General features: G+C 36.7%; 2 protein-coding genes across 5 annotated transcripts; both read left to right on the top strand.

The window, feature by feature from the left end:
• Positions 1-896: 896 nt before the first annotated feature.
• On the top strand, positions 897-5,204 carry LOC104109055 (transcription factor ABORTED MICROSPORES). Of its 4 annotated transcripts, none has more exons than XM_070182546.1 (10): positions 897-929; positions 1,200-1,270; positions 1,508-1,607; positions 1,891-2,073; positions 2,294-2,372; positions 2,470-2,538; positions 2,875-3,480; positions 3,696-4,001; positions 4,321-4,497; positions 4,870-5,204. In XM_070182546.1, exons 3-10 carry the CDS (start codon positions 1,513-1,515, stop codon positions 5,092-5,094), a joined length of 1,740 nt encoding a protein of 579 aa, XP_070038647.1. In that variant the 5' UTR covers positions 897-929; positions 1,200-1,270; positions 1,508-1,512; the 3' UTR covers positions 5,095-5,204. The 4 variants fall into 4 exon arrangements, with proteins under 4 accessions (XP_070038647.1, XP_070038648.1, XP_070038649.1 ...); XM_070182547.1 differs by lacking the exon at positions 897-929 and adding an exon at positions 930-1,005; XM_070182548.1 differs by lacking the exon at positions 897-929 and adding an exon at positions 934-1,005 and having other exon boundaries at positions 1,200-1,274.
• Positions 5,205-12,160: 6,956 nt separating this feature from the next.
• Positions 12,161-13,818, top strand: LOC138897879 (uncharacterized). Its single transcript, XM_070183899.1, has 4 exons — positions 12,161-12,191; positions 12,279-12,664; positions 13,210-13,377; positions 13,495-13,818. The coding sequence occupies exons 1-4, from the start codon at positions 12,161-12,163 to the stop codon at positions 13,816-13,818; spliced, it is 909 nt and encodes a 302-aa protein (XP_070040000.1).
• Positions 13,819-15,592: the final 1,774 nt, after the last annotated feature.

Genomic DNA, 15,592 nt, shown 5'->3' with positions numbered 1-15,592 from the left:
TATTTGTTGTAAAATATCAACACAACATTAGTCATCCTTATACTATACACTATCGCTAAAAAAGTTTTTAAACTATAGTGGAATCTCTTCATTCCCAAATCCTTAAAGATATAACGATTTAACTTTTAAATAGGTATTATTAAATAAATATTTAAAGAATTTTGATAAAAGTATTTATGCATAAATATTTATTTTTAGTATTAGGTCACAAAAAATAACAATAAAATTTCATAAGATATTCACGCGGAAGTCATTAAAAATTGCAATAAGGCATCTTAGAATTTATGTGGAGAAGGACTTTATTAAGTCATCTAAGTAAAATTAATATTCACTACTTTCAAGAACTTACACTTTTTTCTTTTTTCTTTTATAACTCAAATATATTATTTAATTATTATTTATATTTTTTTAAAATTATATATTTATTAGTATGGGGTACACGCGTGAAATACGTACCCTAAGACTAGTACTCATAATACATATGAGCTTAGTTAAATGAAAGGAATGAGAATTTATATTACCGATTCCAAACTTTTTTGGGACTGAGGCCTAATTGTCATTGTTGTTGTATTTAGATTTTCTGACACGACTCATCTGCATAAATTGTCTAGTGCGTATGATATCATTTTTTCAAATTTAATAATCCGTGTTATTTAAATTTTTTATCCATGAATAAAAGTAAAACTCTTTGCACCCGAATAAATTAAATCACATGAAAAAAAAAACACAAAGAGAATGAGGAAAGTGCTCATCTAACAGAGATATTTTCTTGTTTCTTTTAGACGCTCTCTTATCGTAACAAACAAAAGTCTTTCTCATGCATGCGTTGCTTTTCACCTACCTAATAATTTTCTACATTAAAAACTAGAATCCTAACCGCAAACACAACTAACCACACAGAAGGGCAGATTTTCAAATCAAAGGGAAAAGTGTGTTTTATTTCCTTTTTTTTAGCTACATAGTTTGTGATTATTTCTTCTAAATCAAAAGTTCAGAAAAAACATAGTAAGACTTTCCTTTGAGAATTTGCTGAAATGTGATTCTTGAAAATTTGGGAACATATTGGATAATGAAAACATCAGTTAAACGTAGCTATCATCTGAAGTTAAATTATGTGGTAGCTTTTGCTTTTTTACTTTTTATTCTTTTAATTTAGTATCTCTTTTGTTGTCATCCTTGTTTTCTTTTGTTTTGTTTAGTTAAAAGGAGCAACATGATCTGAATTATAGCCATTAGCAACTAAAAAGAAAGCCTCAATCTTTACATTAAGGCAGGTTTTTCTCATTCCTTGTCTAGTTTTTCTTTGTTTTGAGCTGTGAATATACTTGAAAAAGACTGTGACTTCATTAATATATATGATGATTTCATAAGCACTGTCAGAAGTTGACAAACACATTTAACTTTAATATTTTGTTTTGATCTGCTGATGAAACTTCATTCTTTTGCCAAATCACTTTGTCCTTTCATCCTATTTAATTTCAATCTTTGTTGTTTTTCTCCCAAATAGGAAACATGGAACTCATGCATCTAATGGAGAGGCTTAGGCCTATTATGGGCTTAAAAAATTGGGATTACTGTGTTTTATGGAAGTTGAGTGAAGATCAAAGGTACTTGATTTATGATCTCAATATCTTTTTTTGCCCCCTCCATCTAGAAGCGAATACAAGATTTAGACGCAATACGTTCAAACAACATGATTTCATTATATGTATGCATTCGTAATAATTTATTGCATATGTATACATAGTACGAGCGGAAAACACTAGGTTTAGTTGAACTCACTGAACCCGTTCTAGATCGACCTTTGCCTCCCTTCCCTCCACCCCAGCCAAAAAAAGAGAAAAAGAAAGGACTCTTTTGTAATTATGTTGTGGATTATGTGTCATGTAGGTTTCTTGAATGGATTTGCTGCTGCTGTGGTGGAGCTGAGCAAAATATGCATAGCTGTGAACAAGAGATACTTTTCCCTGATTCTTCTACTTCACCTTGTAGAGATGTTATGTTTCAGCATCCAAGAACAACTGCTTGTGATTTACTGGCTCAACTGCCTTCTTCTCTTGCACTGGACTCCGGGTACAAGTTTGGCCTATTCCTTCCTCCTATCTCTTAAAATACAAAATTTCTAATAAAGAATAGACTGGTGCACTAAGCTCCGGCTATGCGCAAGTTCCGCGAAAGGGTCGAACCACATTGTATCTTGCACACAATCTTACTTTATATTTCTACAAGAGGCTGTTTCCGATCCCTATAATTAAATAAATATCCATTTTAACTATTCGCAATAAAATTGCAGAATATATGCACAGGCCTTATTATCTAATCAAGCAAAATGGCTGAACTTTGTACCTTTCTCAGAATCAAATATGTCTAATGTAAGTTTTGGTTTCTCACTGTTAATTTTCCTTTGCATAAACCTTCCATTTGAAGAACCTGATTTCTGTACAAAATATTGTTTGATTTTAGTTACAGGAAACAATTGGAACCAGAGTTTTGATTCCATCTCCTCTTGGATTGCTTGAGTTATTCAGTGCCAAGCAGGTAAAACATATCCTTCCTCCTTCCACCCTCTTATTCACTTGTTGCTACTTTTCTTCCCTTTATTAAATTGCTGCTATGATCAAGAGATCACGGGTTCGAGCCGTGGAAACAGCCTCTTGCAGAAATGCAGGGTAAGGCTTCGTACAATAGACCCTTGTGGTCCGACCCTTCCCCGGACCCCGCGCATAGCGGAAGCTTAGTGCACAAGGCTGCACTTTTTTTATTAAGTGTAAATTCCATATATATTATGTCAAAGGCGTACAATTTGATTTAACATATTCAAATAAAAGCCTTGTATAAACAACTAATATTACCATCTTTTACAAACTTTGACAGCTACCAGAAGATGAGAAAGTCATAGAATTCATCTCAGCTCAGTGCAATATCCACTTGGAGCAGCATAAATTCCCATCAAATGGAGATGACAATACAAATTCCCAAAATATTTATCAGCAAATAGTCTCCCCTGTTACATCAAGAGACCATTCAGATCACTTATCTTATGATTTTCCTCTTAAAAGAAAAAATTTGGATACTTCTTCAGTGAACTTCCTTCCACATTTCAATACTTACAACACCTCAGAAATCGAAAACAACACAACGACTATGTTATTCGATCAAAGCACAAGTGATGTGACACATTTTTCAAATTCAATGGAGAATAAGTACATGAGTGAAATGGATGCTTATTTACAGAAGCAAATGATGAGAAATAGTAGTAATCAAGCTGGATTAATTGATGATGAATCTGTTAAACAACATGATAATGGAAGATCTAATTCGGGATCGGATAGTGATCAAAATGAGGATGAAGATGATCCTAAGTTTAGAAGGAGAAATGGAAAAGGTCAATCCAAGAATCTTGTGGCTGAAAGGAAAAGAAGGAAGAAACTTAATGAAAGGCTCTACGCTCTTAGAGCTTTGGTTCCCAAAATTTCTAAGGTAATATTAATAAAATCTCAGTTCATAAGTCTTGTAGAAATGTAGGTTAAGGCTGCGCACTAGACCCTTATGGTCCAGCCCTTCCCCAGACTTCGTGCATAGCGGGAGCTTAGTACACCCGACTGCCCTTTTGTTTTGTCGTTCTTCGCAACATACCTATATACATGTTAGAAGTCCTGATTGGTTAATAATTATCGTCGAAATTATGTATACAGTTGGATAGAGCTTCAATACTTGGAGATGCTATTGAATATGTGATGGAATTGGAAAAGCAAGTGAAAGATCTGCAGCTTGAGCTTGAAGAACATTCAGATGATGATCAGAGTAGGAGGAATCAGAACCAGGTTCAACCTGAGGTTTTAGGCCAAAATGGAAGTGATCAAAATAACAGGCCTAAATCTGAAAATGTGAAACTTTCAAATGGAAGCCATAGAGGACTATCATCTAATTCCAATGGCAGCATTGATCCTTCTGGACAAAATCAAGTAGTAGACGAGAATGACAAATTGCAGCAAATGGAGGTACAACTTATTTTATTTTGTAGACGGATTTAACTTATAAACACTTATATCAATAATATATTTCTTATATTATCAAGTTACTGCTTCTTTTTCTATAGCTTCTCCGTTATTGTATTTTTTTCAACCACGTTGTGACTATACTTTTCTTGAGTCGAAGATCTATTGTAAACAACCTATGCTAACTTGTTCAAATATTTTTTTTTAGGTAACATGATAGTATAATTTTTTCCACACCATTAGTGCATAGAAGTTAAACTCCTGCTAATTATCTCTACAATGATATGAATGTAACTAAGACATATTTATTGATGATATGTAGCCACAAGTGGAAGTAGCACAATTAGATGGGAATGAGTTCTTTGTGAAGGTGTTTCGTGAGCACAAGGCAGGTGGATTTGTGAGGATATTGGAGGCTTTGAACTCATTGGGTTTGGAGGTTACAAATGTCAATGCAACTAGGCATACTTGTTTGGTATCAAGTATCTTCAAAGTAGAAGTAAGTCAAACTTAATTATTCTTCAACAATTCTCACCCCCACACCCTACTCCACATTACCTATAAGTACCAAAGAATAATTTCTCATATATACTTTACATAAAACCCTTTTTATGCTGTACTTCTATCCCAAATATTAGTCGTTTTATTAAATTGAATTTGTTCTAAGTATTTGATATTTTAGAAAAAAAGAACATTTATTACGTTTTTTTTTTCCTTCAAATTTAGCCGTATTGCTCCATTTAGTGGATTATTAATTAAGTGAGATGCTTAGCAAAAAGATAAAAGGTAGTTCAGATAAATACTCTTATAATATAAGCTATTAATTTTTTAAGTTTGAAAATTTTCTTTGTTTCTTGTTTTCATTAACCAGAAAAGGGATAATGAAATGGTTCAAGCTGATCATGTAAGGGACTCGTTGCTAGAGCTGACAAGAAACCCTAGTAGAGGATGGTCTGAAATGGGTAGACCATTATCAGAAAATAATGCAAATGGAAGTACAGATTATCTCCATAATCATCAAAATCAACACCACCTTGAGAATAATCACCAGAAGCAAGCCAATTCTCATCATTTTCATCGACACCATCACATGTAATAAGCTAGCTAGTAATATCTGTAACGTATACGTGCTTTTCTAGTGCGTAAGTACTCCTTATTTAGTTTCAATATTTTGCAAAATAAGACAGATTTGTTACAACTTGTTAATCTCATCGGTGCCCTTAAACATAGTAGTATAAAAATTGCTATTGTGTTCATATTTTGTAGAAGAAAGATCATAGCAATTTGTTTAACTCCATTTATCCCAATTTAAGACAGGGTATGAATTAAGTTTAAGAAAAAAAAAAACTTTTAAAACTTTTGGTCTAAAATAAACCATATACATAGTGACTTTAATCATCTCATTAAGAGTAAAATGAAAATTTCAAAGTTAATTTTTTCCCAAATAAGTATGACATTCTTTTCAAACAGATAAAAAAGGAAAATATGCCACATAAATTGGGGCGAAAGGAGTATTAATTAAAATTAAAATTATGTAGATTTAATACTTCTCTATACCCTGGACCGGACCGTGTTGCAGCAAAATAGTGGCTATATTTCAATGACTTTGCAAACGCTGGCTAATTTTGAATTACCAGTCCGAAAACTGGCTAGCCCGTGCTATTTTTACAAGTTTGTTATCCAAGTCCATTAAGCAAAGTGGAAGTCCAAATTGTTCTTAATTAGCTGGGGTCAAGTCCAAATTTATGGTGTTTTCACACACACACACACACACACACACACACACACATATATATATATATATATATATATATATATATATATATATATATATATATATATATATATATTGGAATTAAGCTAGGTGTATATATATTCTGAAATACGTATAGAGATAGATGCTAACTAACTAAAGGTTGCTAAAGCTGAATTGCTTGAGATTATAACACGAAATGAAATAACTGCCAGAAGATCATCAGAAAATGTCAACATTAATCATCTCATAACTGTTAATTAGACAAACTTATTCCATATACCTATATTTAACTATGTATTCATTCTATTTGTTTTATGTTTTAAAAATTGATCGGTTTTATAGTCAAATTAATGGCTAGAAAAATGAAGTGTAAGAATTAAGGACCACTATGGGGTCTATAAACTTTCTACAGCAAAGTTTTGGCTGGGAACACCATCAAATTAATTAACAAAGGAACTTAAGCATCTATGGACAAATCCTGCAATTTTCTTTAACAATCTCACAAAAAGCAAAGAAATTTTATGTACTATTCATTAATCTATTCGTATTGAGTATAATATTATTGCGCTGGAAAAGCAACAGTTAACAGTACTGTTGCTTTAAATCGATAAAATATGTTAAAGTAGAAGATGGAACTAACTTTAATTACCAAAAAATTAATGAACAACCGGCCATATACAATTATGATATAATGGCAGTATGGTTCCCTAATAAGAGATCTAAGAAAATGGTTGTTTTTTCAATTGAGACAGCAAAAACAGAAGGGCACCCAATCTTCCTGCATGTGATTAGCATTATTACTCAAATCTGAACATAGAAATGTTAATTAGAAAATAAAAGTACTACTGTTTAACTAAGAATTGTTTTGTAACGTGCAATGTTGGGAAAAGAAAAACCAAAAGAAAGTAATGCAAAAGAGAATTAATGTTAATACTGTAGCATCTTTCCCTCTTTGGTATGTACAATGTAGGTAGCCTCTTTTATTAGCATAAAAAGAACTAAAAAGAGAACTGTCTCAAACTGGGTACGGCATGCCAAACTGTCCTGTCAAAAAGGAAAATAGAAAATCAGTAAGAAATAATAAAAGTACAAGCTAAGGTACGTAGATGAGATATGACAAAACTCTCAATAACAGTTTTATTTGTTCCGAATTTTTTTTATTGTTATATCGATGTGTTAAGGGTGTAGAAATCGAATCGGAAAATCATACCAAACCGAAAAGTCAAACCAACCCGATGAAAAAACCCAATTAGATTTGGTATTGAGTAAAAAACCCGAATCAAACCGACATATAAATATATATATAATTTTTATATATATTTTAAAGGCTTTTTATAGAATTTTTTTTAAAAAAAACATCTAGAAATAATTACGATTCTCTTATGGGATATAATATTTGGTTAAATATGAAGTGCTCCATTTTTATTAATTTTAAATAATTAGTTGTGTGATCACTTTCTTATCAAAAGTTACTGAAATGCGTCATTCTCTTTGTTCTTTCATATTCATATGTCAACATCTATTAAATTCTTATATTTTTTTAAATTTGAAGTGGTATTTCGATAATTTAAAATTAAATAAAATATATCATTATTTAAGTATCATATTAATTTTTATGTTTAATTATTAAATTCGGTTAACCTTGAAAGTGTGCAACAACAAAAAATTATCAGATGACTAAAAAAATTATCATGTGTTACTAAGAAAATTCTCTCATAAGAATATTTTAATAGATCATGCGTTTGTCATTTTTTTAAATTTTTACTAAACATATATTTACTTATAAAAATTTTAACAAAATAAGATTCAAATAATATTCATATAACAAAAAAACCCGAAAGTCTGTATCAATCAAAGACGGATCTTGAAAATGATGGATTAATCTGAACCTGGAATCCACCTGGTGCAGATTAGTAACAGTAAGTGATGATTTTTCATGTTGAATCGAATTTACGAGAAGTGTCCGGAGGATTTTGTTTATTGTTGGATGTCACAATCCATAATAGGATCAGGATGTAGCCAACAACCAATGAAATGAGTGAAAATTCTAGTAACAGATCAAGGTTCAAGAACTAACTAAGACAAAAATTTAGGTGATCTTGATCGACAAAATTATCCGATATTTTTGTTGTGAATGGAAGTAGTAAATGCCTGATAAAATAATTGATGAGCACACAAATTGATATGAATATCACCGTTATTTAGAAGAAAAAAAATTATCCACAATTTGATTTCTGTTGGTGCATGCTTAAAAAGAGAGAAGAGCTCCACTATACTCAAAGCTAAAGAACAAAAACTAGAGATGTCTACATCATCCACCACTTCTTGTTGAGATAAAACCGTGTTTCTTTTGGTATCGACAAGTCAAATATAACTCTTAAAAAGAAAATCAGCAAATCTTCATGATCTCAACTTTGCATTTGAATTGATTGGTGTCTTTTTGGATCATTGTGGAAGGCACTGACATGTCTCTGTTACTAAACCATCAATTCTTGAAGTAAAAAGCGGTAAAAAAACTACCAAGACAATTAATTCAATCTTCTGGAAAAAGAAAACAGCAGAAAGATTGAAATTCCATTTAAACTAGAAAAACAGAATTTTCCTAGGTTTTCCCTATCACCAAAAGAATATTCACTAACAAACCCCGCTGCCACCAGAGAGATTTGAGATGAATCAATGAAAAAGAAACATAGAATAACTGCACAAATTTGCAAAGCATTTCACTATCCAACAGCCAAAGGTACACAAATATGCAAATAAAACAAGGAAACTTTGTTAATTATCAGATCCATTATGTACTCATCCAATTAATTGAATCAAACATCATGGAAGAAAAAAACAATTACCTCAATAGTTACTCCATACATAGAATACACAAATAAAGAAATCTAGAGAGAGAGAGTGGTGGGGTGACAGATAGAGCAGTGAGCACGCATAGGTTCAAGTATATCATATGCAAGAAAACACCATGTGTGCTCACTCTCTTCTGTCACCTATCACATCCTTTTGCTAGGGTAATTTTTTGGCGAAAGGGATTAAGATAAAACCTTTCACCCTATAGTTCTGCTCCTAAGTACCATACCAATAATACCATATGTTCATAAACACAGATGCGCGCATACATAAAACATAAAGAGAAATATATAGAGAGACAGTGGTGGGGGTGACAGATAGAGCAGCGAGCACGCATAGCTTCAAGCATAGACGGATTTCATGCAAGAAAAGACCATGTGTGCTCACTCTCTTCTGTCACCTCCCTTTTTTACCCCAGCTATATATAGTTAACCTGGATTAATGTAGAATACAATTCTCTCCCGCCGACAAAATCTTTTACCACAAGAAGATGTAGGAAACCCTAGATCTGAAACTACAATCGTAGAAGTACTGTTTTGGAACAATGATTTTGATTTATGATTTGATGTGTGAGGAATGATGGGGAGTTTTATGGCCTTTATATAGGAAGAGAACTGGACAGTTGCATAACGTAAGGTATAAATGTGTGTTTATCTCTTTCCTTATGCGTCTATCCCCCAACCACTCATCTGGTATCTCGATAAAGTAGTCTATCCCCCAAATATATTATTTTGGAACTTCCCAGATCACAGACACATAAAACGAATTATACAATTATATATCGCATCAACCCATAACTGTATGATATGCATTTTTCCATAAAAAAAGATAGAGATATCTGAGAGAGAAAGTTGGACAAGAAACAACCTATTGACCTCTTAACCAACTAACTAGAGACCTCCATAAATTCAAATTACACTTACCGATGCTTCTTGTAATACCAAGTACTCTGTCCCAATTTATTCTGGAATAGGTTCTTTAAGTTTTTGATATAAAATTTATATATTTTAAAAAATCTTAAGTCATAATAAATAATAATTAAAAATATTTGAAAGGTACATGAAATAATCACGATCAAAGAAATATCCATTATTCTCAAAATCGGAATATTACGGCATAAATTGAGACGGCGAGAACATTTTTACCATGCCATGAGCACCTTTAATTTATATCCTTTTTCTTTTCTTCTCCATGAAACTTTATTGGACTAATATGGACAGAAGAGGCTGCTCAGTGCTCAGTGCTCAGTTCATGACAAGAGTATTACATGCACAGGCTGAGTGGCTGACCTTCTGGAATGGATAATTTCCCATGAACAGTTGTGAAAGCTGATGTTTTACCATTTATTTAGATGGCCTTTATCTTCTTTTAGTGAAGAAAGGATGACGTATACAAATGCTCCAAGGAGTAAACAAATGCTTTAATTTAGACGAATATCACCTGTTGATTTACTTTCATTTTGGTGGTCCAAGCACACATATCCACCGAAAGAAAGGTTACAATGCATCTTGAAATGGGTGAATGGGAGAATCATGATTGATGCAATTTGTCTAAGAACTTATTGTTTAACCCAAAAATGAGTAGCAATTAAATTTGTATGTGGTTTAAAAGATACGCGATTTAATTCAATACAAATAATTAAGAATAACATATAGATAAATTAAAGACAAAATAAATGATCAAACCAATTGCAATATGATGACCAAGCCTGATCTTATATTGAACAGTGAAATTCGTTCTCGATCGGACCCTCGGTGCAAGCTCGGTCGTGAGTAAAGAAAAGAACAAACAAGTAATGCATTGAACAGTAGCTAGAAGACAAAAGTAAATTTTCTTATAGCTTTGAATTGCGTGTTATAATGTGTCACACTAAAAAAAAGTTTTCCCTTTATATAATAGGAGAATTTTAGTCCTAGTACAAGTCTAAAAAAAGTAAAAATCTTCTTTTTCTGGTAATTGTTGATCTTTAACTGATACTGAACGGGATTCGCGCCGCAATGTCTGGTTGAGGGCGAATATTAAGGCACCCTATCCGTCGTGCATAACCGTTCACCGCATCTCCGAGGTCCAGAAGCTATATTTGGTCTGGGGTACGTCGTTTTACCGCGTCCGATCTGAGATAGATCGATCATTCTTCCTTGGTCTCGATATAAAGAGTTCCTAACCTCGATTATAACTGCGTCGATCTATGCTTCCCCTTCGTTCCTCATTAGGGGATCGGGTAAAACTTTGACCCCGATTTTATCCGTACACAAACAGTCCCCTCATTTTTCGGAGAGTAGATTCATCGAAGCAACGAAAAGCGATAAATTAACCTCAGTTTCTTCCTTTGTATGTTACAACCGAGTCGACAGGTCAGTGAATCCCATCAGTCGCGTCGTTCTGACTTGGGACATATGTCCGCCGCCGGTTGACTGTCCTCGAATGCGAAACGTCACACATTGGTTATCCTTCTTCTATAAAAGCTTTTATGCCTTTTTTACTTTTCACTTTTCGATTCCAGAGCTCTTTGATTTACCCTCGAATTCTCTACTTGACTCTACCCCCTTCAAATCTTCATATATTGCTTCTTAGATCTTCATATATTCATCTTCAAATCTTTATACTTCTTCTTTAAATCTTCAAACCAGACCTTCATACCTTCATTCCTATATTCAAATCTTCATCTTCATCTTTAAACTTTCATATCTTTCTTCAAACCTTCATATTTTCTAGATCCCGATGGCAAAAACTTCCAAATTCGTGCCTTAGCAAACTGCCCCTTCAACTTCCAACCCGACCACGGATGCCGAGGTGCCCAATCCTTAGGTGGTCCCGTAGCCTCCTTTGAAGAGTTTCGTTCCCGGGGACTGCTCTATCAAAAATGACTATAAAGTCGAAAAGGCCTCCAGTCAACATGGGGAGGAGTATGGAGGTGCATATGCTCTGTTACAGAGGACACACTCCCCACAGTTCGGGTGGATTGCAACTGGAAGGTCAAGGAGGTGGTCGCTCCCGGCCAATGAAGATATTACCACTCATATGGAGGGGTATCTAAGTGTTTACACTTACCCTTCACGCTCACCCCGGCGGACCCTATAATCATTAGCTTCTGCAAAAGGTACGAGGTCTGCCTTGGGCAGATTCACCCATCCTTCTTGAGGATCATAATCCTCCCTCGGAACTTCATAAATAACACCGAAGCACCTCGGTTCACCCTTGACCACTTGCTTCATCTCTACAGTCCCTGAATTTTCCGATGGGGATAATCAAGCTCGTTCATCGGGCAAGTAAAGCTTCATTCTCGAGCATCGATGAAGATCGAGATTGAGGTTGGCAGGGGAGGTTCGTTCGGGTGAAAACTGAATATCTCATTTCCTCCGAATTTCTACCGTTCCCTGAAAAGTGGAACTCATCCCGTAAGTCCTTTCCTTCTTGAGTACTTGACACTTTATTTTATTCTTATTGCCCGTGTCTCTCATTGTGCATTGGTCGCCCAGGTTCCTAATGCAGTCCATCGCTTCAAGGAGTGAATCGAGGGGATCTGCAAACAAATGCCTTACTTCGAGCGTGAATGGCGCAAGATCTCGAAGGGCAAGTGAGAGGTTCGTTCCCATGGTAAGACTTTCTCCTAAATAATTACACTGACATACTTGACTTGTATTTTTGCTAAGTCTTTTCATTTCTCACAGGTTTGCCCAAGATCACCGAGCTTAGGCAGTTGGATGAGGATGAGGCCCTATCCTCGCTCGTTGAACCCTCCGCTTCAGGACAGTCCGGAGCCACCAAAAAAGAGGAGAAAAAGAAGAAAAAGAGGAAATCCTCGGGTTCCCCGGATGTCGAGGTAAAGAAGAAGAGGGTTGTTGTCCGAGTCCGGAAAAGTAACAAGAAGAGCACCAAAGCCAGGGTAACAGACCCCGATTCCCTCTTCCGGCTCAGGGATTACCTAGAGGATGACGATCTTGAGTTCATTACTCATGGGTCGACCATCGACGGGGGAGACCAGGAGGAAATAAGAGAAATTGGCCAAGAGATTGATCACCCTCTTGCTCGGGAACCTGAAGGAGAATCGGAGACCGTAGTCTCCCATCAAGCCGTTCCTGCCCCGAAGGAAGTAGCCGGTCGCAGAAATGCCATCCCACATAGAGTCCATGCTTGAAAAGGCTCAAACTGACAAAGAAAAATCAAACGAGACGGCACGGGGCGCAGATGATTCCCTCAACATGTTCTTTGATGGCATGGACATGAGCGCATTAGAGGACTATTCCGGGCTTGGCGACCTGGAGGTCCCAGAAAAGGAAGTGCCTCGGGATCGAGTGAGCCAAGCTCGAGTCCGAAGCTAGTGAGGCAGTTCCCTGCCCCGAGTGCGGATCCCGACCGCAAGAGAACAGTTGTTCTTACTATCCTAGTGAACGCCCGGGCGCTGTCCCCTCAGGTGGGCTCGGCCAGCTATCTTCGTTGCTTGGTGACCGAGAAGGACCAGGCGAAGATGAATGAAGCAGGCACGTCGAGCCTCTTCAACAAGATGCAACAGGAACTGAACCGGGTAAGACGTCTACACCTTGTATCCTTTGTGAATTTTTCTACGTTTTAGCATGTTCTAATGACCTTATTGTTTTTCAGGCTTCGGTGCTTCATCATGAAAGCTTCCTTTGGTCCTGCTTGGAAATTAGCCAGCTCGAGTTCGAGCTCAAAGAGCAGGCCCGAAAGAAGGATATGTACATGGCTCTCAGTGAACAACAGGACGAGTCTCTTAAGGATCTCCCAACTCTACGGGCCGAGCTGGAAAAGGTGCAGAAGGAGGCCTCGTCTGTGAAACGGTAGCATTCTGATCTTGTCGAGAAGGTAAAGATCTTTGAGGCTAAAAATGAGAAGCTACTAGTGATGACTAACAACGAAACTTTACAGGTCCAAGAGAAGATAAACTTGATTGAACAACTTTGGGCCGAGATGGATAAGGTCAAAGGCACGGCCGAGGCGTTGAGGGGCAGGATGGACCTGCTGGCTTCGAAAAAAGAGGCTACAAAAGAGGAGCTGTCATCAGTTAAGGACCAACTTCGGGTGGCAAAAGATAAGGCCGACAAGTGGTCACGGCTAAATGATGAACTCCGGGCACAGATGAACTCAGCCGTCACGGAACAGGATGCCCTCGGCCAGGAATACACCGCGCTTAAGTCCAAATTGAAGGCAACTTTGATTGTTTCCTCCGAAGTCGAGGAAATGCTTGCCTAGTATAAGGATGATATGGAGATAGCCGAGGCCAGCTTGAAGATGAAGACCGAGTATGTAAAGTGGTTATGCCAAAGGGAGACCCTCGAGGAGATTCACGCCCGAGGTTTTGACCTATCGGCCGAGATCGAAGAAGTCAATAGGCTCGAGGCCGAGGCAAAAGAACTCTATGAGACCGAAGGTCCCGAAGGATCTGAAGGTTTTGAAGGTTCCGATGGTGAGTCGAGCTCCGGTGAAGATCAGGCATAGATGCTTTAGTTCTTTTTTATTTTCCTTTTGTATTTTTTCTTTCTTGCTTATTTTGAGGCCGTTTTATCGTGCCTTTAAAAATATTTTTTGAAATTCATATGAAGTTTTCCCGTCGGTAATACCATCTTTTTACTTTTCAGCATCTACTTATAATATTTCATTTGTTTATCATTCCTTAATGCCTTAACATAGAATTAAAACTATTCTAGATCATCCGTTCTTTCGGAGATCCGAATGGGGCCCGATTTTATGGGCAACTCCGGATTACTCGTGGCTTTGAATCATTCGATAAAATTGAAAGCCTTTAAATGCTTAAGCGTTCTAGTCATATATGGCGATGTTCTTGCTGAGGGTAGCCCTTTAATAGGTTTTAATTATTCATAAGGGCCTTACTTTCTGAGTACGGACTTCGGACGTCTTCGAGATATTTGGGGTGCATGTAGCCTTTCACATTCGGGCACTGACTAATATGCTCGGTGCCTTTGAGATTCGATAGCCTGGGCTGTCCGATTTCTCTATTGGACGACAGTCCCCGAGTCGGGGTAGCCCGTGGTCTTTAGGATCTTGGATTCGTTGTGTGGCATCGATGAAGCGAAATGTGTAGTAATAAAGTATGAGGGATGCAAAGATTTCTTTCATTGTTTTATATGTAAGGTACATAATCAGAGGTGCATAAACCTTGTGCCATTGCTAGAGTGGGCTACCTGGGCATAGTTTGTATGACCGTTTGACCCTTACAATGAGTCCTAACCACCAAGCCTTGGCCTTTGACATATAAAAGTTTCCCTTTCTAAAGATCTTGATCTAGGGGTAATGGCCCCCATTATTTGAGGCCGAACTTGTGAGGGCTCGGATACTGTTGGTTTGGTGAAAATGATCATCAATCCTGGTCTAAGTACGGTCTTCAAAACTAAGGTAATACGTTTTACTATTGCTTCATTAAAAACCTTGCCGAAAAACCCACTTCGGGACAAAATCGGTTCAAAGAAAAAAAGAGTGCAACACGTGCTTTCAGACCTACACATTTGCCATTGGCCGAGTACCTACATTAGTTAGTCCGTAATATAACAAAATTTAAAAAAAAGGAATTGAGTTTGTACCTTAGTAGTAGTATCGCTTTAAGTGTGTCATATTCCAGTTGTTCGGTAGTTGTACACCGTTTCCTGATTCGAGTTTATCTTAGCCTTTGCCGGTTATTCTGGCAACTCTATAAGATCCTTCCCAATTAGGTCCTAGTTTCCCGTCGTTTGGGTTCATGGTATGTAGCGTTACTTTCCTAACACCAAGTCCCCGACTTGAAAATATCGGAGATTGGCTCTTCGGTTATAGTACCTCCCTATTCGCTGCTTCTAGGCGGCCAACCGGACCAGGGCGACTTCTCGCCTTTCGTCCAAAAATTCCAGGCTCGTGTCCATGGCTTCACCGTTTGATATTTCGATAGCATACTGGAGCCCGAGGCTCGGTTCCCCTACCTCGACCAGTATCAAGGCTTCCACTCCGTAGACTGGAGAGAACGGGGTCACCCCGG

Source organism: Nicotiana tomentosiformis, chromosome 8, assembly GCF_000390325.3.
Source record: "Nicotiana tomentosiformis chromosome 8, ASM39032v3, whole genome shotgun sequence".
Classification (NCBI taxonomy): domain Eukaryota; kingdom Viridiplantae; phylum Streptophyta; class Magnoliopsida; order Solanales; family Solanaceae; genus Nicotiana; species Nicotiana tomentosiformis.
The sequence above is the reverse complement of the archived record's forward strand: the minus strand, read 5'-3'. Positions and strand labels throughout refer to the sequence as shown.

What these genes read in the sequence shown, in the direction of transcription:
- LOC104109055 (XM_070182546.1), top strand. Translation starts at nt 1,513, where the DNA reads ATGGAACTCATGCATCTAATGGAGAGGCTTAGGCCTATTATGGGCTTA. An exon ending in CAGAATCAAATATGTCTAAT is followed by an intron (nt 2,373 to 2,469) that starts GTAAGTTTTGGT and finishes TTTTAGTTACAG; the next exon opens with GAAACAATTGGAACCAGAGT. An exon ending in ACAAATTGCAGCAAATGGAG is followed by an intron (nt 4,002 to 4,320) that starts GTACAACTTATT and finishes GATGATATGTAG; the next exon opens with CCACAAGTGGAAGTAGCACA.
- LOC138897879 (XM_070183899.1), top strand. Translation starts at nt 12,161, where the DNA reads ATGGCGCAAGATCTCGAAGGGCAAGTGAGAG. An exon ending in TCTCGAAGGGCAAGTGAGAG is followed by an intron (nt 12,192 to 12,278) that starts GTTCGTTCCCAT and finishes CATTTCTCACAG; the next exon opens with GTTTGCCCAAGATCACCGAG. An exon ending in TACGGGCCGAGCTGGAAAAG is followed by an intron (nt 13,378 to 13,494) that starts GTGCAGAAGGAG and finishes GAAACTTTACAG; the next exon opens with GTCCAAGAGAAGATAAACTT.